The 26,066-nt window shown below is 44.2% G+C and overlaps 1 protein-coding gene across 2 annotated transcripts in view; it reads right to left on the bottom strand.

Moving 5' to 3' along the window:
* The window catches only part of lmo3 (LIM domain only 3), a 50,307-nt gene extending 24,740 nt beyond the window's left edge, over positions 1 to 25,567 (bottom strand). Inside the window, exons 1-2 of one of the 2 annotated variants that reach the window (XM_044022570.1) lie at positions 25,369 to 25,567; positions 18,927 to 19,140 (exon numbers count right to left, since the gene is read on the bottom strand). In XM_044022570.1, the coding sequence (XP_043878505.1) occupies positions 18,927 to 19,132 (206 nt within the window). In that variant the 5' untranslated portion in view covers positions 19,133 to 19,140; positions 25,369 to 25,567. Of the gene's footprint in view, positions 1 to 18,926; positions 19,141 to 22,658; positions 22,957 to 25,368 lie in introns of those variants that run through there. The other variant, XM_044022569.1, reaches the window with a different exon arrangement.
* Between the last annotated feature and the right edge of the window lie 499 nt (positions 25,568 to 26,066).

The raw sequence follows: 26,066 nt of genomic DNA, 5'->3' as shown, positions 1-26,066 counted from the left end.
CCCCTGAATGTTAGCAGGAAAGTCCTGTACAAGCCAGATGTTTATGAGTTGTTGAGTAATATGGGTAATTCAACAGGCTTGCTGATGGGTGCATATTGTTTGATCCGTCGTCGTCATTTTTCATCCCTATTACTCAAAATGCTATTACACACCATTTCCAGTCAAACCATGTGGTTTGAGGGGGTTGTCTCAAACCTGCAGGGTGAGTTTTGTACCCAACTTCTGAACAAACAAGGCTGATGCTGATAATTGTAGTCATACCTTTCTTCCTTCCTTGTAGTTAAAATGTGTGTAAATTAGGTGTTACAGATATAGCCGCAAATGAGTCATGTTGTACTCTTTTATTACTCATTTATCCCTCGTTGTACTTCATTTATTGTGTTATTGTGATTTGGGTCATCTTTAAAAAGTGGGTTCCTCAGAGGGTTTGGTCAACTAAGGTTTAGAAGAGCCCACTTGAAAACTCCGCCGACATATTCACGAGCTGCTCTGTCGGGGGCAGGAAGCGGTTTGAAGCGTTCGGCTGAAGGTGACTCTCAGGATTCACTTCCAAAGAGATCCCAGTCCGGACACGGAGAGAGGGAACACAAGGCTTAACGTCTGGTCCGGCATTTTCGTCATGGAGAGCAATAACACCAACAAAGTGTCTACACTTTGTCTTCATTTACACCAACTTGTTGCTGTTGAGCGTTTGTTATTGACAACCTCATTACTGAAGCATGCACAGATCCTGAGATAATGGAACGAGGCAGAGCTGGGATCCCCACAGCCCACCACCTCCGCCTGTGTGCGCCGCCTCCCCCCCCTCGCACCCACCCGCTGATCGGCCTTTCTAAATGCGATGCAGGTGGCTGAGGAATCACCTGGACACTGCTTTGACAACCTCCCGCTCTGATTGCCGCTTTAGCATTTCACAGATTAAAAGCGGACGGGAGGGAGAAGTGGTTGGAAGGGGCGCAATCAATGCCGCCGCAGAAGCAACAGTTGCCTCTTGGCCGCCACCATCGCCGCCATGCGCTCTCAGGTACGCGTCAGATAAACGAGACACAGGCGTGACCTCGGCAACACATTGATTCTTCTATGACCCCCACACACCCCACCCAAAACCAATTATAGATTGTATGTCTTCTCGATGATGAGTATGGATTTACCCACAACAATTCCTCGCAGCGCCTTGGCTCGGACAAACATTGTGACGCTTTAGAAACAGTCATTTACTAACGTTGTTCTTCCATATGAAGAATGAGAGATTATTCTCCTTGCTCCATTCCGTAACCGAATAGTCTTGCATCAGCCACGCAGGCTTAGATGCTGTCAGGTAACTTAATGAAGTTGTTAATTCCTCTGCTGAGTGACTTGTTTGTCGATGTGTTCTGGCCAAGGGCAAAGCATTGTGTGTAAAGAATTAGCATTCTCCTCTTTTTTTTTTTTTTTTTTAGGCCCCCCCCCCCCCCATGAATAAATCAGGCTTTTAAAATTGCCGCATTTACATCTCATTTTACACGAGCGAACCAGTGGGCGCTTCAGTGTTGCTCGCGCCGCGCCGCGGTGGCGCGCGCGTTATCACAGAGCTTCAGGTTTGACCTGTCACAAAGCATCAAACGGCCTCCGTTTGGGGCGCGGCGTCGGTTTTTATCACGGGAGACGAGAAGAACATCAAAACCTGCGCATTGCGTCCGCAGATGCTTCGGTGCAGCAAAAACAACACTGCCTTTCAGCGACCTGAAATTTCCCAATGCTTACGCCAGATTGCTGGAGATATCTGGTTGCCGTGCAGCCTGTGAGGCAGCAGTGGCGGCTGGATCACGGCCGGGTGGGGGTGCACAATGGTGTCTGGCAGTTCCGCTAGGCCGCCCACTAATTGAGAAGTCGCTCAGGGGTTCAGCGAAGGCCTCACCGCTCTGCCCATGTCGTCCAAATAAGGCCTGTAAGTGGGGCTGACACCAACCAATCAGCTTTCTGAGATCCCTTTTACCACAGTGCTGCTCCGGCTCCTCCCCTCACTGTTCTGTAACAGCTGCAGCCCAGCTCCAGTTCCCCGATATCCTGCGCTCCTGCACCCTCCCATCTTCATCTCCATAAAGGCCTCATTAACCATGGGTGGCACAGAAGCACTGGCTGAAGCCCCTGCACACACTCACACGCTCACACCTGTCAGCTGAACTGACTGACTGCAGCTCACGTTCAGTGAACAACAACAAACGCGAGACGTTCACTTCTTGCCCGTCACGAAGTTTGACTCCTTCACTACACGGCGCTCTTCTAAAGCCCCCGTTTGCACGTGGGCGGGCATTTCTAAAAACGGATATTTTCCCACTGTCATTTGTCAAAAAAATCTTCATCCACACGGGTTTCATTTTTAGCCATGCTAGCCAATCAGAGGCCCGGAAGAACGCCGCAGAAGAGGTGTCTTCTGTCAATAAAAGTGTCTGCTTGTGGAAGTCTTGTGTGGACTGACAATAAAAGTGAAATGCCGCCTCATACGTAAGTGCATCGATCCAGCCTGACAGCCAATTGTCGACGCGCCTGCATTGCACTGTACACTTTTGGAACGAGGAAGTATTAGTGATGTGAAAGTGGTACAAAGGTCTTGCCTAAAGAACATGTGAAAGGCTTTTTATAAAAGCAATTATATAGAAACACGTATGGCAGTACTCCGATAAGCAGAAGACCAGGCTGACATTTGGCCAGTCGCAGTGTGTTTTAATGCTGCTGTGAGGTCATCTGATGATCTCTTTACATGGTAACAAGGTGTGTCCTTGTCTGTTTGATCAACCTTTCTGTTGTGCACTTGCAGATTTCTCCAGTGCCGCAGGCATGGATCTGACTCATTGTTGCAGACTCACTTCTCTGCTAGGAACCCGTTCAGGGTTCAAACTAATCCAGGACCGACTGAAGCCTCAGCCCACAGCTCTCGCGGAGAACATGTTGTGTGGACGACTGTGTGGAGGCTGAGCTCTAGACAGAGAGGATGGAGGGATGGAGAGAGCGAGTTCTCAGCTGCTGCGACACCAGCAGCAGCCTCAGCTGATCCCAGACCAGCCCCCCCCCCCGGTCTCATAGCTGCTCTTGGCTGCTTGTGTCTGAATTGTGCGCCGCAAAAACACATGCAGAGGTTGAAGGTCACACACAAAGGGTGTGAGTCTTTACCAGGTGCTCATACATACATCCCTCCATCTCTGCTGCCCAGTGCCCACTTGTCTGCTGGAAACACACCTGCATTTGTCCCTTACAACAATTTAGTGAAAGAGAAAAAGAGGTGAGGTGTTGAACAGGTTCCACCTTCACTGCGTTCAACTTTCTAGGGAATATTTGATTAATAAAAACGTGGGATCGCAAAAAAGTGACGCAATTTACGGTAGTTCTTGAATGCATCCTACAGGGTCTGACACCAAAACTAAATACTATAAATATCGTATCAGTAGCAGTTGTATGAGACTGCGATTATACAGTACATACAAGTTGACCCCAGAATGCAACAGAACCAATCTGTGCCAAAGCTAGTTACAGCCTGGTAGAAGGGGGAGGTGTGTGTGTGTGTGTGTGTGCTGTGTCAAACAACTCAGGTCTTATCATGCACTCACATGCCTGCAGAGGAGGGTGGCAGCCAAATATGTGGTGGCGCTGCAGCCAGCAGTGTGTTCCAGGACCAGGCATCGGGCCCGCGCTGCAGAGGCAGTGCACTTTACCCACATTTGCACATGCACACAATGACAAATCGCAGCACACTGCAGGGCCTGCTGCAACTTTTTTTTGTAAATAAGAAAACCACCTTTTTTGTCATCGTAAACTGACGTTCAGGTGTCCAAGATTACGTCCACACTACTCTGTTTTCTTTTAAACAGACATACATTTCGATACGCCTGCTGTCCACACGACCTGGGTGTTTTCCAGCCCACTCCTTGCTGTTTTGTTTTTTTTGGTACGAAAATTTGCTTCCTGATTCTTACTAATGCTAATGTGCCGGCGCGGCTATTCCAGCAGGCCATCAAGCAAAAATACAAAACCTAAGGTTTGCATGAAATGACTTATAGTCCAGCTGCTTTGTAGTGCTCTCCATCACGGAAATGGCAGATTATAATAATCCTAGTCTTATATCTCTCCTTGTCTGAAGCCTTATTTAACCAAAGAAAGATCTTCGGAGGTTAATCCAGTGCGAGCTTTGAATTACTCTTCCACTGTCTACTACTACTCAACTGCTTGCCATGCATGGCTCTTAAATAGAACTTGTGACATACACATTATATGTAGACCGTCCTTAACGCCTAAAACTGTTGTTTGGGGGGGAGCGTTCAAATGCACAAGCTCATTTAAATGCAGCATATTTATATATAAAGTGTCTTGCATTTGTGACAGTTCTCTAATGTGACTGTCAAACTATAATAACGACACACAGAACGCCACACCGGTTTTTCTCTGACACGGTGTGGGGCAGAATGTTGCGTATCGCACCTTTAATCGCGCGCTTTCAAAGCGCATAACTACTTCCTTTTGTTAAAGCACACACGGAATTGTGTAGGCGAGCGTAGAGGCGTAAAGGTACGAATAAAGTAAGGGAACAAATCGCGGTTCAGGGCGTCAACCACGTGTCCAATGAAAACAAAATCACAACCACTTGAAATACACCTCCCCTCAATCATTTTGCCTTTTCTCTTATCAAAGAACTTCCCACGTAACAGATTAAAAACAGGGTAATACTCGAGACCCAAACCTCTCCTTAATCTGTAAAGCCTAAAGGATCATTGGCTGAGAGGGAGAGGAGTCATTAATATATGCATGGAAATGACCTACAATGCCCCCCGTCAAGAGGGGGCACCACAGGTCAAATAGCCTCCAAACTGCACTGGAGTTTAATTAAAAAGACAAAGACGGGCATAATTTAGAAGTGGACAGCCACGATTACTGTTAGGTGAGGAAGCTTGGGCTCCGTGTTTTTCCCATAAGGCACTGCAGCGGTGCCATCTTCCCATCCCTTTGATGTCAATACGGAGCATTTATTAGGGGCATGAAGGTTAATCTGGAAGGAGAGAGGATATCAAATAGTGGAGATGAGGAGCGAAATCCACACTGCGGAGGGAAGTTAAATTTAGCGCCTGAGTCCAGTCAGCAGGTAATGCAGGTCCCAACATCAGACTCTGTACTTTTTTTCTTTTATTCTGCAAAATTAAACGGAAACCTTGAGGGGGGGGGCAGACATTTAAAAAAGAGGCTTGATTTGCTTGAATGAATTTAACGCAATGCGAGTCAATATTCATTATAAGGAGGTGTGCCTGGTTGTTGGGGAGGGGAGGGGTGGTTGTGATTCGCACCCAGTGCGGGGGCCATGTGATTTACAATATTGCAAAGTATCGGGGGGGGGATGATGGATGTGTTCAATTGCACAAAGTAACTGACACAATGAATTTTTCATTACCCTGGTGGATATGTTTGGGACGAGCCGCTGCGTGAGATAAGGCCACTGATGAAACGCAGAGCTGAGGATGTGTATCAGCTGCTCCTCAGGGCCGTATCAAGCCCAGTCCACATGTTGGGCGGGTATTTTTGAAAACTTGAAAGGTGTTTGAAGGTTGCTAGCTGCGTTTTGGCCTTTTATACACGCGCAAACTCTGGATTATGTATCTGGAAATTCTTAAAAAAAAAATTTGCCTTAAAATATGGAAAAAACATGTATATGGATCAAAAAGAATGAAAAGCTATTGGAAAAAAGACGGGCCCCTCGTACATTAAATACATTTGGACAAACTTAAAAATATTTCAACTGCTTAAACTAGCAGCGTAGTCTTGTTTATATAGTAATGCACTAATTCCCAAAGACTGGGTCGGGACCCACAGATGAGTCGCAGGAAATTATTTTTGGGTCCCGAAAAACAAATTTGCAGACTTTGGAGATTGACGTGTATGTTTTAAATAACATGTGACAAATGAGCATGTCTGGGAAATTATGAATTTTCGAATGCCCTGAATAGCTACCAGAAAAAGATACCAGAAGAGACTGATCATACATCACACGTATACACAGACACTTCTGAATGACACATACACTGACACTGTGGCCTTCAGTATGTAGCCCAAGGACTGAAGGAGGAGGAGCTCCACATCTTCACACCAACAGAGAAAAAAAACACCATATACTGGAGGTGAAAGGGAGAATGAGCACACCTGAAGTGTCACCACTGATTTGTCATGTCACAGGGAGAATGTACACACACTGTACTCTACTGTAAGTACAACAGGTCAAGGTTAAAGCGGGGAGTGGTTGTGCAAACTGGGCTGCGGATGACAAGGACAAAGGTTGTTCTTCACTGTAATTCCCTGTACTCATAATTCTAAGATGAAATTATGATTTTAAAGCTGATTCCACACAGTCTAATGGCAATATCTAGCGCTCTCAGCTCAACGCCAACTGACTACAACCTCCTCAGCTTTGGCTCACACTCGGCATGAAAAAGCGAACCTTTACTTTAAATAGTAATGCTGTTTTTATTCGTAGAGCAGCTTCAAATTGAGATAACAAAGCGAAGTCGAACGATGACCACGTCTAAGAGCAAACGAGAGGAAACTGAAGGTCAAGCTAAGTAAGAAAATGATCAGAGGGACCATTTCAATTACAATTCAAGTACAACTGGGGGCGGAAATCAATTCAGAAATATAATTTAAGGAAAAATAGAAAGGATTATTAACACATCAAAATCAAATCAAAGTCATCATATAAGGTGGGTCAGATCCAAACAAAAATTTAAGATCAAAAGTGGGTGGGTTGTGAGAGAGTGAGATAACGCACAATTAATAATGACAACATTAATCAGTGCTTAAATTATTTAAAAAGAGAAGAGTAGTAAAATGTCAGTGCTGTAGTCTAAATGCACTTCATTTCCACTATCATAAACTTCCAGAGATGTATATTAAAGCCAAATCACACATACAGTAATAGAATAAAACAAAGCGTCGCTTGTACTCATTTATCAGCTGCAGCACACGGTTACATCACTGCTCTGGTTACGTGCCAAGACGTTTTAGCAGCAGCGGAAGATACAAGTCCAAATACGTATCTGACAAGAGGATCAGCTTTCTTTCGCTGGCATCTCGGAGGTAAGAGAATCTTAATAAAGAAAGACACCGTCCTCTCACTGGCTGTGTGTGGGAGAAATCATTCGAGCAGAGCATCAAATTCCCATCAAATCCTCCCAAAAGCAAACAACAAACGAAAGTGCAGATGAATCGTGTCAGGCCTTTTCATTGAGGCATGAAAATAACAGAGGTATAGGTGTGATCACTGCACACTCCGGTTTCTCAACTGTGCGGTTGTAGGTTAAAGGTCCAATATGCAACACTCAGCCTTACCAAATGTGATGAAACGCGTACTTTTGGTTTGAAAAAGCCCAGGAAATAGCCACCAGGGGGCGGCTCTGCTGGTTGCAAGAAGAATGGAATTGAGTTTGAATGGGAAATTAGCCAATATCTCCACTTCGCACAGCACACCGATGTGCAGCAGGAGCAACACGTGTCCTGCCCTCAGGACAGATCAGCGCGGAGACTCGCGGAGACGGGACTCAAAAGATGAATCGCTCTCAAACCGTTGTCCACGCGATGTCAGTAAACGTTCTCCTGAGGCGTTAATGGTCTCAATCACTAGTGTTAGTATAGTATATGAGCATTTTCTTTCAGTTTTATTTGTATTTATTTTTTTGTATTATGTATTTAATTATATTTTTTATTTTTTTTATTTTTAATTAATTAATTAATTTGAAATATTTAAATTTTATTTCTAGGGCAGATTCAAAGCACTTACAATTACTATAGGAAAAAACATTAATATAATTGACGGTGTGACCTGACAAAATACTTTCGCTATAGGAGGACGTTTGTTTTGTCTAGCGTTCTTTTTCCTTTTTGTGTTCCTGTGGCAAAGTTGACTTGGAGCTGCTGTTTCTCACTCCCTCACTCAGAAACATGTCGGATTCAGCGCCAGAATTTCAATCTTCCGTGGTGCCTTCAGGTCCGTATTGCAAAGTGTGCAAGCCGGCTGCACTTATCTCCACTTCCTACCTGCACAGCCAAAAAGGTTCTATAAAACCTCACCGACTCATAGAGATGTCCCATAATTTGACTGCCGATTAGCATTTTCACCAGTTCCCCCCTCACACACACACACACACACACACACACACACACATGCACCCACCGGCTCTGGACTCACCAGCCATTTGAATTTAATGCTGCCATCACACGTTTAACGACAACGCAGGGGTGCAGAGAAGGGGGGGAGGGGGGGGTTGAAAATCATAGCCCTGACCTGCTCATAATCTAAGTTAGGTGGTAAAGGTGTGCTCAAAAGCACCGGGTGGTGACATCTTAATTTTTCACCTCCTTAGCATGTCTCTCTCTCTCTCTCTGTCTCTCTGTCCCCCCCCATACATTATTCTTGCTTTAAACAGCAGCATGTCTGCTCAAAGGGAAAAAAAAAAAGGCGGGGCTGAGGGGGTGGTATTGTTTTACAACTCAGACCGTCGCAGCCTACTTGCCTTGCCCCGGGGTTCTTTTCAAGGAGCAGTCTTAGGTGACCCCCTCTCTCTGGCAGTTATTAATAATAACATGTGCCGGGGAATAGTTCACCTTGTAGCGCTGAGGCTGCCTCGCCGCTCTGTGCACCTGTACATCTGGCCTCATACGGAGGCGTCTCCAGGGGGATAGAGAAGAGGAGTGAGCTGGGTAAAGATGGTGTGTGTGTATGTGTGTTTTAACCAGGTTGTGAGGACCACTTCCCATTATCGTGGGAACATGTTTTCACATTATCACACCTTGTAATGGCTTTTTGTATATTTAGGGTTGGAATTAGATTCGTCCTGTTTTCGCAGGAGATTCGATTCGGGTCACCAAAATAAATGTTCAGTACATTTTCACGTCTTTTTTCCGTATAACTGCTATGACAGCCGTTTTTTTTGGATGCCAAAAAATTTGTTGTACGTCATTAATTAAGAGAGACGGCTGAAAACAGGCCGGACTATGAGTGTGAACACAGAAACACGTCCATGAAAAGTTTTTAAAAGTGAATTTTACGGCACAGAAATAATATATATTTAAAAATAAACACAACTGTAGAAAGAGAAGTATGTGTATAATTAGATTTGTTACCTCTTTAGCACCTTTTCCGGCATAAACAGTGACCTTGAAGACCAAAACTTGGTCCTAATGAGGCAAAACCTAATTTCAGAGGAAGCGGTTAAGATTAGTTTTAGTCGGTTAGTTTAAGGTTAGGGGTGGCCATTAACTGGTTATGGTTAAATTTTGTTTGGAACTCAATGCACAGACCTAAGTAATTGCGTGTGTGTGTGTGTGTGTCACGGTGAAAGCTATAGACACACAAAAGACATCAAAGTTTCCCCTCCTATGAACTGTATGTAATTAGCATGAGGTAATCATCTATGCGCTTTCTAAAGTGAAGGAGAGTCTGATTAGCGGCATCATAGAAGGCCAATAGGGCTTGAGAGGGAGATGGAGAGGCACTGTGTGTGTGTGTGTGTGTGTGTGTCAAGATGAAGGCATAAGAAGGTAAAGTGGCAAGGCTGACAAACCGAGTGCCGCATTCTCCACCTCGAGGTCCCATTAAAAGCGCGCGCAGGAGAGGGCCCTTTGTGAATGCTGAGTGCTCCATTGTAATAACAAACAGCGGAGACAGGATTCAATCTGGTGCCTGAATGAACCAATGCGATCCAGGCGAATTCCCCCCCCCTGCCGAAACCTCCACCTTCCACCCTCCTCGAGTGCTCCGGGGATTCAAATAAATTAATGGCTGCTTCTTGCCGAGGCCTCGGAAAACATTTTGTCCTCCGAGGAGTCTTTTGAGCTGAAGATGAGGATACACACTCGATTCATCGCACACGTCACACAACTTAACCTCCAGTGGCAGATGTGCCACGCCGCATAATTAACAGCGCCGGCATTAACAAATGGGAACGCACTCGTTGTGAGGAATCGCACAAGTGGATTAGTTGAGGCACTTCTTTTTTTGTTTTGTTAGATTTATCCAGCGCACTTCTGCGCCCAAACAAAGAACAAAACTGTGGCACGGCACAAGGACAGAGTAAGTAATGATGGTGGCATTCACTGGCACAGTTGGCACTGTAACCTTTTTGGAGAGCCGCATCCTTCAACACAAAATACTCCTCCTCCTCCTCCTCCTCCTCCTCCCTCAGAGAGAGAAAAAGACACAATTAGAGCCAGGTGCAGTCGGAGGAGACGCGGAGAGAGAGACGCCATGCGCTCGCTGAAGTCGACCTAGTATCCGTTAAACAGGCAAGTGAAGAGCTAAACAGGTCCTTCAGCCAACTAAATTAAAGGTGTCCTTGATTCACCCAGCAGCTTTCATGACACTTCTGCTGCTGCTGCTGCTGTTCCATTCTTCCTTTCCCCGGCGATACTTTATGTTCTACACTGTTTTGTTTTTTTGGATCGTTAATATTACTGGTCTTTGTGAAGAGACATGATGACTAGACAATGAATGACTGTAAACATTTAAAAGTGACAAACGACAATTTGAAGTAGGAATAGACACATTTTTTTGGCCTTCACTTGTCATTATGATGTTAAAACTGATACCGGACAATCCCGTATGAGCTTTGAGTATGAGTTTTTCTTATTTTCAACTCGATTTATGTCACAAAGGAAGACCATTTTTCGATCGTCGAAATACTGAAGACAACACCTATCGCTCAAGATTTTCACGCTGCGGTGCTCATTAGCATCTCTGAGGTCTACGGGCTTCTTGCTACTGCCACGTCTTTACAGCAGTGACCAAATATGGACACAGACGTTGTATGTTGCCCTTTTAAAACAAAACCATTGTTGAGTTTTGGGAGAACAGTGACGAAGGCCCTGGAGTCGGTGATGAGTTAAGTTGAAAGAATTTATTTGAAAATACGTGGCCAAGGAAAACGGAGGCAACATCGCCTGACGCTAGCGCCGCATCCAAAGTTTTCAAGATGACACGTGATCATCTGCCTTATGACCTTTCACATATTTACTTTGAATCGGAAAGACACAAACTCTCTCTGGAATAATCCGCTCTTGTCTCCCTGGCATTATCGGTGTTTTGGTTTGCACGAGGCTCTGACTGGATCTTTACTTGGCAAAAAAGAAACACAATCGCTTCAACCTTGGAGCTGGGTCAGTGTGTCCAATAACAGGTTCTCCTCACTGCTCAGATGTTCAACCAGCAGTGGTTCAGTGTTTATTATAAATATCTATTCACGCTAAAGAGGAGGAAGTCAGGTACTGAAGGACCTCGGGCTACAAAGTCAGCCTCAGAAAGAGCTAATGGTGACAGGGTTCGTTAAAGTGTGACCCCTGTACATACAGTAATAAAATACTTATTTTAAGGCTACACGGACCAACGTTGTTTTACTTAAATCAATCATACACTTGCACAAATATACAGATGGGTAGTATATTCTCCTATAACGTGGTGAAGCAGAAGTGAAGTAAACTCTGGTGCCACTGACCAGTGTTTTGGCTGACGATGTCCTCACGCCCTTCAGTGTTAGTTGGGAAGAGAACAGAACATCTGCGTATAGTCATTAGAGAGAGAGGCTGCCCTGAATCTTTCAGCCTGCAGAGAATCTGGGAGGAGGAAGAGCCATGACAAACTACACCCAGCTTCCCTCAAGTCTCCCTGGAGCTCAGCTACCATCAAGTGGGTGGAATCTTTGCAGTGGAGCCATATTATTATCACAATTGGCTTGTTGCCTCAATATTAACATAATGTGAGACTTTGATGTCGTGATATCCGTAATAACAAGTCTAAGAGCAGAAAATGAATGTATTATTTTGATGGTGTTGGGTCTCACCGGTAATTAGCAGTCATTTATAGATAGGTAGGAAACTGTCTTGTCTGGTCAGGTTTTCCTCCCAGAGGTGGAAAACCATTTTTGACTCGAATTATAGAGGCTAACTCTGCGCTTGAATAATTAACGTGTCTGATGAATCAAAATCTCAGACTCAGACTTGCACTTTAACAATATGCATCCATTTATTTTATTCACAAAGCTTCGTCGTGTCCTGTAAAAAGTACATAATTCTGCTCTTACACTGAATCTAGTCATCAAATACATTACAATATTGCCGAGTTTGCTGAGCAACTACAGTAAAAAAATGAAAAGGTTTGATGGATTCACTTAACGGACTAACGGAATTTAGCCTGGCTGAGGATGAATCTGGAGAGGGTTTAAAGGGCGCTCTTTGGTGGCCGCCATGTTGGATGTCTAGAAAATCTGCTAGACGTTGTTTCTCTGAGGTCGTCGGAGGTTAAGCCCGACTCTCGCGCGCCACGGGCAACAACACACTTGTGATTGGAGATTCTGCAGTTGGCCAAATCAAGCGTCCTTGCCAGACGTGTTCGCAGAGCGAAACCAAAATCGTTTCGCAGATTTGGCTCGGTGCACCCAAGATAATATGAATTAAGAGTTAAGTTAAGGACAGAGTGTTAGTGTTAATCCGGAGGTACATGGATGGATGAATAGATAGGTACGGAGGTAGATAGGTAGTACCATGGCTGCCCATTGTAGATAGTAATTGGGCTTTAACCAGAGGATTGCCCCTTCGACTGCCTGCCAGATCAAGGGCTGGGTAACCCTCAGCAAGGTACCCAATCCCCAGTGCTCATTGTTAATTGGACAGTGGGGGCCACATCCAATGTACTTTTAGTGCCGGTCCCAAGCCCACATAAACGTAAGTGTTGTGTCCGGAAGGGCATCTGGCTAGAGATGTTCCGATACCATTTTTCCCCTCCCGATACCGATTCCGATACTTGTGCTGTGGGTATCGGGCGATTTTTTTATCATATTACGCCTGCATGACTGTGACTGTTTCAAGAGCGGCAAAGAAGAACTGTGTCAGAGCTAACGGAGCTCTAATAAATTCCGTGATATCGGATCGGTGCGTGGACTCCAGTGCTCGCCGATACCAATGCCCACATTTTCGGCAGTATCGGAGGCATTTTCGATACCGGTATCGGAATCGGCATCTGGCATAAGATTTCTGCCAGATCAAAATATGCAGATCATCCAGAGAGAAGGTGAAGCCGAGAGGAAAATAACTACTAACAACTGACTCTTCATCAAGTCTGTGTCTGTATTTGACTACCTCGCGAGTAAACTCACCTTTTTCTCGCAAAAGGCTATGACGCGTGTTCACGAGGGCGAGAACGCATCTAAAGAGACTTCAGGAAAGGACAGATGAGCGGCCGACAGCCCCGATGCCTGTTCCCTTCACTCACTGCTGGTCCTCACAGATAAAGCTTGACTTGATGTCACGTCCGTGCCTGACGCCGACAACACAAATTGACAATGCTTCACAAGCCCGGCGCGAGATGAAGAGTAAGATACATTTTTTTTTTTTCCACTCACATTTACATATATGGTTATACAACGTGGCTGTGGACCGCAAAGTTGATTCTGGAGGAGAGAAAATGTGAGTTATTACACTGAACCATGCTCAACATGTTGGTTATCTCTCGCTGATAGCCAGCTTTCCGTTAATACATGCAGCCATGTTGACAGCTCTGCCAGTTTGCTTGCATTTACAATCTTACAAAAACCACTGTAGAGGAAAATTGAAGTTGGATTAAAGAAAAAAAAATGAATGAATAGATAGATAAATAAATAAGTGTTCTCCTAGTGCTGTCTTTAAAATGGATGTGTGGAATTTACAGTTTTTCATTAACTGATGCCCAAAAGCTTTTTTAAAACCATGGCCTTGGAGCTAGCACTGTGTATATATGTGTGTGTGTGTGTGTGTGGCACTCAAGCAGGCCCCTGTACACCACACAGTCCTCATTTTCTTTTTCTTTTTTTTACTTAAATGTGTCTGTCTGTCTGCTCTCCTGCCTCCTCTGGGCTTTCAAACATTATCACTGCGTGCTGTGAAAATCACACATCAGCATAAGCAGCAGCAGCGTGGCATCATTACTGCCGTCGTCAATGGGAGTTTTGCTTTCAAGGGGCTCATTTGTCGATTAAAAACGCTCTCGCTGAATTTGTCCACTTTCAGACGGAGCAGCAATTCACTCGAGTACACCTTACCTGTGATTATGTTTGTGGCTGCGTGTTTACAAGAGGCACGGCTCCGTTTTGGCACCAACACACCAAACCGTGTGTCTCCTACAACCTCGTGTTCCCACGCAAATGAAGTGCATTCTTGGTTATAAGGAACCAAACATTTTACACAAATAAAACAATCTAATACTGGGTTATAATGGGTTTTTCCACCAGTGGTAAATGTGTTTGATGTATGCAGATGATTATCTGCTGCATCTCCACTTGCATCAGTGTGAATCTATAAGACCAGGGTGAACACAGTAGTTTCTTCTTGGCCTACTCTAATATTGCCAGAGATGCTACTATGTACATTCATCTTCTGGCCTTTAGCCTCGATCATAGCAGTGATGTTTATCAGAATATCTAAATATGATATATGACATATGATAAAGTATGTTTTGAACAGGACATGCCTGTTCACTCCCTGAAGAATTAGAGCACTTTTGTGTGTGAGAGGCACGGATACCCATAGATTATGCACTTTTAAAGGATTCTCATAATGTTGCCCTTGCTGTGGATTAAGTTAATCAGCCATTCTTGGGGCCCCTCTTAGCTTGGGGGCCCCAGGCAATTGCTAGCTGCATGACAGACTCCATAAAAACACATGTCCGTGTGTCCAGTGTGGCAGACATCTCCATCACGATTTGTAGTATGTCAAAAACCGATGTAATCTAGGGGAAAATGTGATACTTTCCAACTGTAATTGAGAATGGCGTTTTGAGAAAATAGGATTCAACACACACACACAGCATAAGTATAAATGCTTCTCTTTCCTTCCTATTTGATGACAAAAGGACTGTCTTTCCTTTCCTGTATCTAGTTCACCTTTTTCTCCGTGTGCCTGGAGGATTATTATTATTTCTCTGCTGGCAGATCACGTCCCTCATGGTTGTAGACCCCTGAAGAATTCTGTTACTCCTGATTATGCCAGGTCTAATAACACGCCACCATTCTAAGCAGAGTAGGATTGACTCAGGGCAGAGGGTGGGAGGAGGGGAGGGTGCATAATGAAGGTCCAAATAATTTCCTTTTAAGCCAATGGAATGTAAAAAATAGGGCTAAATGTGAAGTCATCTTTTTTTTTTCCCCCTCCTCCTCCTCCTGTCACTAACCTGGGCTGACAGACTCAGATAAACATAAGTAGGAATAATATGTTCCATGTCGCCTTTTTAGTGACTGTGTGTGTGCGCGCATTGTGATGTTGCTGCAATCGACTGGCCCGCGTGACAGACAGAGCCAGGCTGTTCTTTGTTGCTCTGCAGATCGGTTGAGGATGGCCGCCGTTTGCTACACTCGCCATTTATTAGCCGGCAGTGAGAAGATGTCAGAGTATCGTTCACGGGTGGGGCCCCACGCGTGCGACAGATTGCAAAAGTCAAGTCGATTCCATCTCCTTGTACTTTGGGGATGAAAGAATGAACGTTACAGCGACGAGCAGGGCCAGAAAAGACTTTGTGTTTCACTGGATGGACAAACACATCCTGGATCGACATTACAATGAGACGTTGAAGCATGATATAGTGTCCAGAGCAGCAAATTTATTAATAAATGCAAACGCATAAATATTGTGGGGATGATACCCCAACACATAGTCCCACTATTTGCAAAAAAAGAAAAAGAAATGTTCCACCATTTCTCAATGATTAATATAGTATTTGTTTGAGACTATTGTCCCTGGTGGATTAATACACATTTATCGATTTATGATAGAGCTATATCATATGGTTAGGGGAAAAAAAAAAAATCATATTGATCGTATTATTTTTTAAAGTTGATCAACATGATCAAACTATTATTTTTATGAAGAATGAATTGCATACTATCTTGATAATCATTTAACATAAAATAAAACAAAAAAAAACACTATTTTGTGTGAATGCCATGTAATATATATGTGTATATATATATATATGTATATACAAAATCCAATGACTTCCATGTTTGTCCTCCATAAACTACACAATCACTCAGCAGATGTCTCACAACCAACTACAACATCAGCCCTCAGGAGAAAAATGGTCTCATACTCACAATCTGTAATAAAGCTACATTTTCCCTACTCATGTGAAAAAAAACAAAAAAACAAACACTTTTGTTAACATAATCTGTCAACACAGAGACACGATTCCCTTGATAACTTCTGCGAAACACATGTCAGTAAAATCTGATAAGACAGGTTGATTCATTCAGGGAATAATCTCACCTGCTGTTCACAGACAGTGTTTTAATGGCTCTATCCGTCATTTTGACCATAGAAACACAATGCATAGTCATAACACTAAGAGTTTATTATTGGTGTAAATAAAATAAAAAACACCAAAGAGAAGTTTAATTCAGTGTAGTAAATGATATATGAAGAGACCCACATTTGTTAAATAAAGGAGTGGTCAAGTGTGATGTTCATTTTAAACTTTAATTAGTATAGGCGTGGCTATTATATGACATTTTTACTCAGTTAAGTGTTTAAGTATTGAATTCATTTAGCTAAATGACTGGCATGTTGTTTTCGTCATGACTGTGTTTTGAAGCTAGCTGCTTAGCATTAGCGGTTTACCACCAGCTAGGTTTGTGTGCACTTGTGTTGTTGAACATGCTAATGAAGAGACATTAGGTGTAAGCGTCAGTAAGTTCTCATTTTTTATACATTTATCCTTAATGTGTTTTTTCTTAGCGTTAAAGTGCAATTGCTTTCATGTCTTTACAACCAAATTGACTACGCTACTGTTTAGCCTGGTCGCTAAATATAAGCTAGCTCCTTAACTTCCAGTTGGTTGTTGGTAAGGGGAAACTTGAACTTTGTAATGATAGCAATTAAAAATGTACACTATCAATTGTAAATGTTTGTTTTTTTTTCTTTTGTTTTAGTAGTTAGCACTGAGGAATTCAACATGGCCAGAAATGAAAAAGTTTGTTTCAACTTCAGCGACTTGAGGGGCTATAATTTGTTTAATACTTTTGGTAACTTCTGCAAACACAGACTGTAATCGTTGGCTGACAGCTTACCAAAATAACAAAACAAGATGTGACCGTGCATATAGTCACATATTGGTTGTGTTTTTATGGAGTAAATGTTGTGACCATAACACAGATGTTCTATCATTATATCATCATCTCTCTATCTCATACATATGGAATATGTAACAGAGTGGAGAAATGTTCCATTCACTCAGGGAACCAAGGTTAACATTTGACTCAGAGTGACTAAATGGAATCACATCACAAAACACCTAAAACACTATCGTGTTGATACAGACGTCCTCGTGATGGGTCACTGTGCACCATTTTAGTACAGGTGTGTCTGTGGTTTGCAGAAATGTACGATTGATTGTGGGTTTCGTTTGGTCTGTTTTAATGTGCATTTTGGATTCTTAAATGGAAACTCTTAAAAAATCTTAAAACGTCACTAAAAGGTTTTGACACTTGAGGGGGGTGAAAAAGTTGTTGCTTTGATTCAAGGTAAACGCAAACAAGAAACAGATTCAGTGAATCAAATATCAATATTATAATAATAGATGAAAACCGCAATAAACGTCGGTCAACAGCTACTCCTAATTCAAGTTGCTTATTCTTATTCTAACCTGTTGCTCATCATGTTTATCTGACTTTACCAAATATTTGAAAATAGAGTTCACACTTAAAGCGTATCTCATGCATTTCAAATTTAAGTTGTCTAATTTGTATAAAGAAAGTTGAGATTTGGTGTTATTTATTTATTTAATTTACTATATATACATATATATATATATATATACATACATTCTGGTGATTTTCTAGACTGCATCGCAATGGCAATTATATTTAACTATTGTTGACACAAAAAAAAAGCAATAGGAAGATTCTGTTTCAATTTGCGATATTTCCTTGTCCTCGATCGCAGATAATGAGAATGACTAACTGTACTTTAAGACGACAAAGCTCTGCACGCCCACCAAAAAAAAGGATATTTACTTGTATTTACACAACAACAACTCACTATTAAAAGAAAAAAGAGAACAGTTTTGCATTAAATTCATTCCACTCAGTGTCGGCAGAGATGCAAATGAAAGCGTTGACTTTACTCCTACAAGCAGCAACAGGAAAGGCCACGATCACTTCCTTTAAACGCTGAAAGAACCAGATCCATTCCTCACAGTGGAGTCAGAACACGTGTGATATCACTTGACACGTCTGAACCTACACTGTGTTGATATTTATATCAACATTTTAATGGCACACAAAGAAGGAAGGAAACAAAAATATACCGAGGTGATTTAATGAGTCAGAGTAAAATGCCGCCGTTGCCACCCACTGTCGGTAAAAAGACGTCAGTTCCACTGAAGAAGAAAAAATCCCACACACTTCACTGATGAGCTGGATTTCTCTCCTGTAACCAGCTGTCATATTATTATTATTTTAATTTTTTTTTAAATGTTCCTACATGTATATTTTACACTCCATTAAAATCTTGTTGTCTATTATATAAACCAAACCTGCCTTTATTTCCAAAAATCCTAGGGAAAAAATAAAAACCCAGGTGCTGCAACCAGGTGAGAAACTAATTAGTGACTTTGTGACGCAGGTAAACAGAAGATGACACAAAACGTGTTATTTATGGAAATGGGGTCACACGACACGAGACTCCAGGGGGATTGATACTGATCTGAGCTAATAGTGGAAAATAATATGTTTCAAAGAAGTTAACTAATTAAAAAGAAGTCGCGTAGAGTAAACAAACACCTATGTGATAATGCACGTGTCGCAGGGTAATTGCTGGATTACGGGCAATTCGAAAACACTTAAGTTAAAATGTGTGTGTGTGTGTGTGTGTGGCGTGGAATAATCGGCGGCGTCTCTTACCGTAGGTAGTCTCTCCGGCACAGGATGAGGTTGGCTTTGGTGTAGAGCGTGGAGCCCACCTCGCCGAGCCTGCAGTCGCAGCAGGCACACTTCAGGCAGTCCTCGTGCCAGTACTTATCGAGGGCCTTCAGCAGGTAGCGGTCCTTGATCTTCCGGTTGCAGCCGGCACAGCCTTTTGGCTTGGTGTCCGGCTGGACGGAGAGCATTTGTATACCTGGGAGGAGCAGAGAGAGGGAGAGCGGCGGGTTTAAGTAGTCAGCCAACACCGGCGCTGACGCTGAGGCTGAGGCTGAGGCTGAGGACAGGCAACTTCCTGTTGGAGACGCCGTGAAATACAAAAGCAGAAGAGCACCATTGTTGACTAATATTGTTTCAAAATTGTTCATTATTTTAAATCATGGAAAGCCAAATATTGTATTTTGCATCTAAAAAAGGGGAAATCACAATATGTCATTTTGTGTTGACTCATTCCCTTTGTGAATGATATGAAAACGACAACGTGGAAGAATAGGACTGTAACGCTGTCACTCTTATTGTCGCACTATTGTTTACATTTATAAATATACACCTGTCCATAATGAGGGGGCAGGATTTATGCCTAAATATTTACTTTGACTTTCTTGCTGTTTTCTATTCTTATTTTGTGTTAATCACTTGTTGACTCTTCTTTTTACTGCTATAACAAGTCTTATCTAAGCTTGTCTTCCTGTCCTTCCTTTTTGTCGTAGTGGTGAACGCATTTTAATACACAACACAATTAAATAAATAGTATAGTTTAGTGTACTAAAACTCATGTACTACAAACTTAGTGGTATACATATTTCAATACACGAGGAAATGGCCTATCGTACAAGAAGACTTTCTTCACTGTGTTTTCACAACCGTATTTTCCCACAATGCATTTCACAAAAGAAAAGGAACAGCTTTAAGTTATTTTCTTTCTTTTTTTCCCCCTCCTGCTTTTCATATTTATTTCTGTTTGAATCCACAAACAAACACTAAAACAGCATCACTTTAACATAAAAATAAATCCGCTGATTCGTTTCGTCCGACTGTATGTGTGCGGCGTGTATTTTCCCACAATGCAGTGCGCAAAAAGACCTTAAGAGAAGGCTCACACAGCTGCATAGAGTCTAAACATAACTAAAAAGCATTTATATATACGTACGTACGTATATATTATTGATGGAGTGTGAGGTGTATGTGAAATATAGCTATTGTTGTGGAAGAATATGTGGGACATATTTCTGCGTTTGACACCTCACACCTGCTTCGATCTAAATCCGCAAAACTTTCGCGCGCTTGTGGAGGACATTTATAATTCACATTAAGCAGCAGCGACGTGAAAAAATAAAAAAATAAACACAGAGAGCAAAAAGTCAGTTTGATCTGGTGCGAGTGAACACCTCTCACTAGTTTCTGTGAGACGAAAGTGTGATGGGTGTGACGACGAGAGAAGAGGAAGAGAGGAAGTGGGGGAAGGAGAAGTGCTACACTAACAGCCCAAGTGTCCACGTGTTCACGGCACCACGCGGACACAAAAAGCCACAGTTTCCCTGTTTGTCCTTCTTCTGCTTCTCTCTCTCGCTTTCTCTTTCTCTTTCTTTTTACATGTTGACCTTCTGTGTTCAGAGGGGGCGTGGCCACAGGCGAGGGGCTTTGCAGCGGGCCGTATTGTTTGGCCCGAGCTGACCGTGGAGAGCCTTTGTGGGCCGGTGAGGAGGAGGAGGAGGAGGAGGAGGAGGAGGAGGACTCGAACCCAATGTGGCTTTGCACCAGGCTGGAATTAGTATTCTCCTACTATTCCCCGAGGACACACACACACACACACACACCCCCCCACTCCCCTTTGTCCTCCTTTCACACACACACAAAGTACTTCTTACAGTATAGTTTCAGTTATTTTCCAAACACTGAAACTTTTGCGTTGAGTCTACGCTCAGCCCTTTAGCAACAGTCTGAAATATTTACACCACAGTTTAAACTACAAGCCGTACATTTACGACTGAATCATTCTTCCTCCTTTACCTTGGTTTAGACCACACTTTGATGATTATTATTATTTTTTTAGTGTATGGTTTTCAGGTTGAACTGCATCCCGTCGAAACAGTTAAGAAAATCATGAGTTGCACACTGCAACTCATGATTCTTTTCGAATCGAGGGACTTGTGTGGGTCGTAAAATATCAGAAACGGTTCAAAAGTGTTGATCAGTGGTTTCCAAACTTGGAACTGATGCTGTTCTTATTAAGGAGGAAAGAAACTAAGAAAATATTCACATTTAAGAAGCTGAGAAAACAGCAATTATCAAAATAGTTGATTCATTTAGTGGTCGATTAATAACCGAATAGTCGTTGCATCATTGAAAACAAGAGGCGCCGATGACCTCCACTGCATATGTTGTTTTTAAAAAAGGGAAAATGATTGACAATGTTTACAAAATGACTTCTCAGTAAATGATGCAGCGTTCAAGGTGAGTTGGAAAAGAAAATACACTCACGGTTAGTGTTAAGTTGAACTCGATCAGTGGTGTGTCACACGTATCCAGAGTGTATGTGGTCCTAATAGAACATGGCGGTAAGTTGACCCTTTCTGTGTTACTGTGACACTGTTTTCACATGTGCGGGAACACCAACAATATATTTATTTTAATGACATTCAAAGCTAAGTTTTAAAGTTTGTCCTTTTTTTCCCCGTGTGGGTGAAAACTATTTTCCTCACTTGCTGCAGTTTCCGTGTTTGCTCAGTCAGTATCCCACAGTGCAGTCAGTGCATTGAGCAGCTCTGGGCTGTTGATCTGTTAATTGGCTGGATTGGAGACAACGCCGCGCGCGCCGCACGCGCGGCAGCCGCGTAAGTCCCCCGCTGACTCACTACCCAACCAAAAGGGAGGACGACCTGCTCTACATTTTGTACTGTGTAATCAACTCGGCGGAGAAGGAGACAAGCATGGCAGGAATTCGGCCGCTTCTCCTCTCTCTTCTCTCTCTTTGCCATGCAGGAGGAGGAGGAGGAGGAGGAGGAGGAGGAGTCCGGAACAAAAGCTTCATTTCCCATGAAGGAAAAGGAAATCACAGCTGCTCATTGCCTTAATGGCTCCGATTCCATTTGCTCCCCTTTCATTCCGCTGCCGCGTCTGCTGCCGCGCGTCCTCCGCCACATGTATCACCACCATCCTCCAGATGATGATGCTCATCATCTTGAAGATGATGATGGAGGAGAAGGAGTGTGTCTGTGGGGGTGGGTGGGGGGGGGAGAGAGAGAGAGAGAGAGAGAACAACCACCCATCTTCTCTCAGCCCCAGCTGTTTGGCATGAGAGCGGGGATGCTGACATTTTCACCCTATCAGTTTAATTACTGTTGCCATGGCAGCGGCGCGCTCGTAAAGGCCAGTAACGGATTTAACAGAGAGAGGGAGAGAGAGAGAGAGAGAGAGAGGGGGACTCAGTTTGCCGTGCAGCTCTTTCAGTTGCTTTCTCTCGCGTGCGCACGCATCAGCTGGACGACCACATTGCATTCACAACACAACAAACCGGCGCGGCGCATCCATGTTTTGGCGAGAGGTTATCGGGAGGTGGAGAGAGCGAGAGAGAGCGAGAGAGAAAGAGAGAGCGGAACGTGGGTCACAAGCAGAGGGATGCTGTAACTTGGTCGTCTCACACTCTCACACACACACACACACACACAAAACGTGGCGTTCACGCGCAAGCCTAGAAAACAGAAGGCGTCTTACCGAAACTTTTCTCCCTTTTCTGCATTTGTTGAGCCGCTGAAGCAGCCGAAGCACCACCATGCAACCCCCGAAGCCGCCTGGGAAAACGTCCGGAGAGCAGCAGCTTATGCAGCTATGTGTGTGTGTATTTACAGATATATATGCTACACATATAGATGTCTATAGACCTATATCTGCAGACAGACAGGCAGGCAGGCAGGCAGGCAGGCAGACAGACTGGGGATCGGGGCTTTTGTTGAGCGAGAGAGAGAGGAGAGAGGGGAACAATCCAGCGCGGCGATCAGAGGCGAATGAAAAGGAGTCGGGGAGGAGGAGGAGGAGGAGGAGGAGGGTGGAGGGGTGGAGGGGTGGAGAGAGAGAGAGAGAGAGAGAGAGAGAGAGAGAGGCACCGGCCAACAAAACGCAGGCGGTGTGTGTGTGCGTGAGAGCGACCAACACTTCCCCTCCTCTCCCTCTCTCTCTCTCTCTCTCTCTCTCTGTGTGTGTGTGTGTGTGTGTTTTCTCGCCGTCGGGCGTCACAGAGTTCCGCGCGCGCTTGGTGCGGAGAGACGCGCGGCGGCAGCGGAGGATCCATACAGTTAAAAAGAAAGAAATAAACAAATAAATAAATAAATAAACAAAATAACGGTAGCTCGTTATATTCCATTCTAATCGCCCGCATAATCATCACAGTGGTTTTCCCGCCGTGCGACAAAAAAATAAAAAATAAAACGCATCTTCCTTGACGCGCCGCCGGTCACCGCGCGTAAGGGGAAGGCGCGGTGACCGGCGACCCCCAGCCCCCCCACCCCTCGCTACACACGTACACACACATACATCTCCCATTCATGAAATCCGAAAGCGTAGCAGCCCATAAACCCGATTTAACCGCAGCGTTTTGTTTTGTTTTGTTTCCGAGGCGCAAATGTGTCAAAGGACACGAATACGAACGCGTCTCCCGTCCTCACCTGCTCGCTCACCTTTCTTGCCAACTTTTAAGCGGAGGTTCCCGGAAGATCCCAGCTCTCCTGCGAGGATGTAAAAGTTTACCCCACACTGGCACAGGCGCGTCGCGGGGCGCACACGCAGAGCGCAAAAAACAACTGTACAAGGGATCAGAGCGACCTGAGACTATACTCAGCTACAGGTGTGCGGCCACCCGGTGTGGAGCATGCAGGGGGGGAAAGTGTGCGCGGGGCTCAGGCTGGGCGTCCTCCATTCTTCAGCGAGATGAGACACAGGGGGAGGGGCGTTGTAGTATTTCAAAAATGACATATTTATATATATATTTTTAAAAACTCACTTGTGAGTCATTACCATGATGTCAACGGAGCGCATTCATCGCGCGCGCACTCCGTTCGGGGGCGCGTGGCAGACGCACCGTACAGTGGAGTCCCAAGTTTAAGGTGGACTTTTTTTTTTTTCCACGCTGCTGTCCTCAGTTATTACAACACGACACCAGAGTTTCACAACAACAAATCAGAAGGTCTCCAAAACAACGCGCTAAAAGTGCGCCGTTACCATAGCAACTGATGACACACACACACACACACACACCTCATGGCGTGACTTGTGAAACCATGAAGGCTTATCACCCATGCAGTCAGACGGTTGAGGGTTTAATTGGCGTAATCGACGAGCCACTCGCACAAATCTGCCCGACAACACAACAGCAGAGTCACAGTCGTGGCTCATTCAGGGGAAAAGAAATGATATTAGAAGTAAATATGCAACAGAAAACGCGCAGTTTCCTTAGCAATTAAAACATTTTTGTGTCTGGATCTTTCCCGAAATCTAACCACTTCTCTCTTGTCTCTAAACATTTTCATTTCAATCTGTCCTTTACTTTGACTTTATTCTTCTCATAACCAGACTGAAAAACTGACATCACAACACAAGGGGAAATAGTTTATCCTCTCAGGACACTGGTTTATTGCACGCACACACACACACACACACACACGGGCGCGTCACGTGAGGTCCCGGGTTCCACGCCACCGGTACCAGTGAGCATCTCCTCTCCACACAGTCTTTATTCAAATCATCTCTTTAATTAAAGGACACAATTATTCCTCTCCCCATTGTTGCGCCGCGTCTGCACAGCCGCACTGTTGTGAGAGGATGACACACACACACACACACACACACAGCTCCAGTCCACAGCCTGACAAGTTAATAGTTGGCATGCGGCTCCAGCCTAAAATGCAGCGATAATGAGATGGGTCATAAAATGCTCTCCGCGCCATTATGAGTGATGAGATGCATTAAAGTTGACAGGGTATTACCTGCCAGTAATTAGGTTTTGTCATGGATTGAATTATTTCAAGGCGGCCTATCTTGGTAATCATGCAATTTGCTGCGGTGTGTGTGTGTGTGTGTGTGTGTGTGTGTTAGGCTGCCACCTCTCTCCCGGTGCCCTTCCACTCTCCTTTCACTCACTGCGTTCCGCGCATTATACTCAGCCAGTGTGAATGGAGGCTGCAGACACACAGGAGTAAAGGATGGAGGCTCTGCGTCCTTACAAGTGCGCAAACGAGGATTCAAAGAGGAGAAGCTTTGCTTTGTTTTTTATTATTATTATTATTATTTTTATTCTTATTCTTATTATTATTATTATTCTGTTTATATGACCATAACACTCTAATAATGAAGACATTCTGACGAGTCTCTGATGAAGAACACGCTGTTTTTGTTTGTGTTCTGTGTGAGGACCGGGTGCACGCGCACGTACCTTGAAGTAGAGCCAGGGATGATGAAAAGAAAAAGTAGCACCCAAAAGTGTGTCCACACAAGCCAACTTTCTTCTCGAAGTTCGCCAAAAGTCCTGGTTCTCTGTAGAAAAATGTGGAGGTTTTGTCTTTCTTTCTGTCTTTTTTTCGTTTTAAGGCAAAGTTGCGTCTCTTGTTGAAGTTGTTAGGATGTCGGGGATCCTGGAGTTAAAGTTGCATCCTTCTCTCTCTCTCTCTCTCTCTCCCCCCCTCCACACTCTCGCCTCCTCTGTCTCGCCCTGGCTGCGTGGTGCGCGCGTGTCTGTGCGCCTCTCTCTCCCTCTCTGGCAGTGAGAGAAGAAGAAGAAGAAGAGGAAGCAGAAGAAGAAGAAGAAGAGCGTCGGAGAGCCGAGCCTCCTCTCCTATTTAAGCCCCTCCACCAGGTCCCCAGTCAGCAGCGCACTCCAGCTCATCCAAGAAGCTGACAAGCACCGTTAGGGAAGGCAGCGCATGTTGCTCTAATGGACCTCATTAAGCTCTACTTACAGATGTTCTCTTAACATAATTGATCTGCAGCGAGTTGAGAGGACGGCAAAACCTATTCCCCAGCCCCCAATTATGGCCCGGTAATTAGATCCCCAACCTCCAGCTCTCCACACTCACCCTTCTAACATTCCGAAATATCAAAGTATCTTTCTCTCAAAGCGACCGCCCTCCCCCT

Source organism: Solea senegalensis, linkage group LG3, assembly GCF_019176455.1.
Source record: "Solea senegalensis isolate Sse05_10M linkage group LG3, IFAPA_SoseM_1, whole genome shotgun sequence".
Taxonomy (NCBI): Eukaryota; Metazoa; Chordata; class Actinopteri; order Pleuronectiformes; family Soleidae; genus Solea; species Solea senegalensis.
This window is presented reverse-complemented; position numbering and strand designations above follow the sequence as displayed.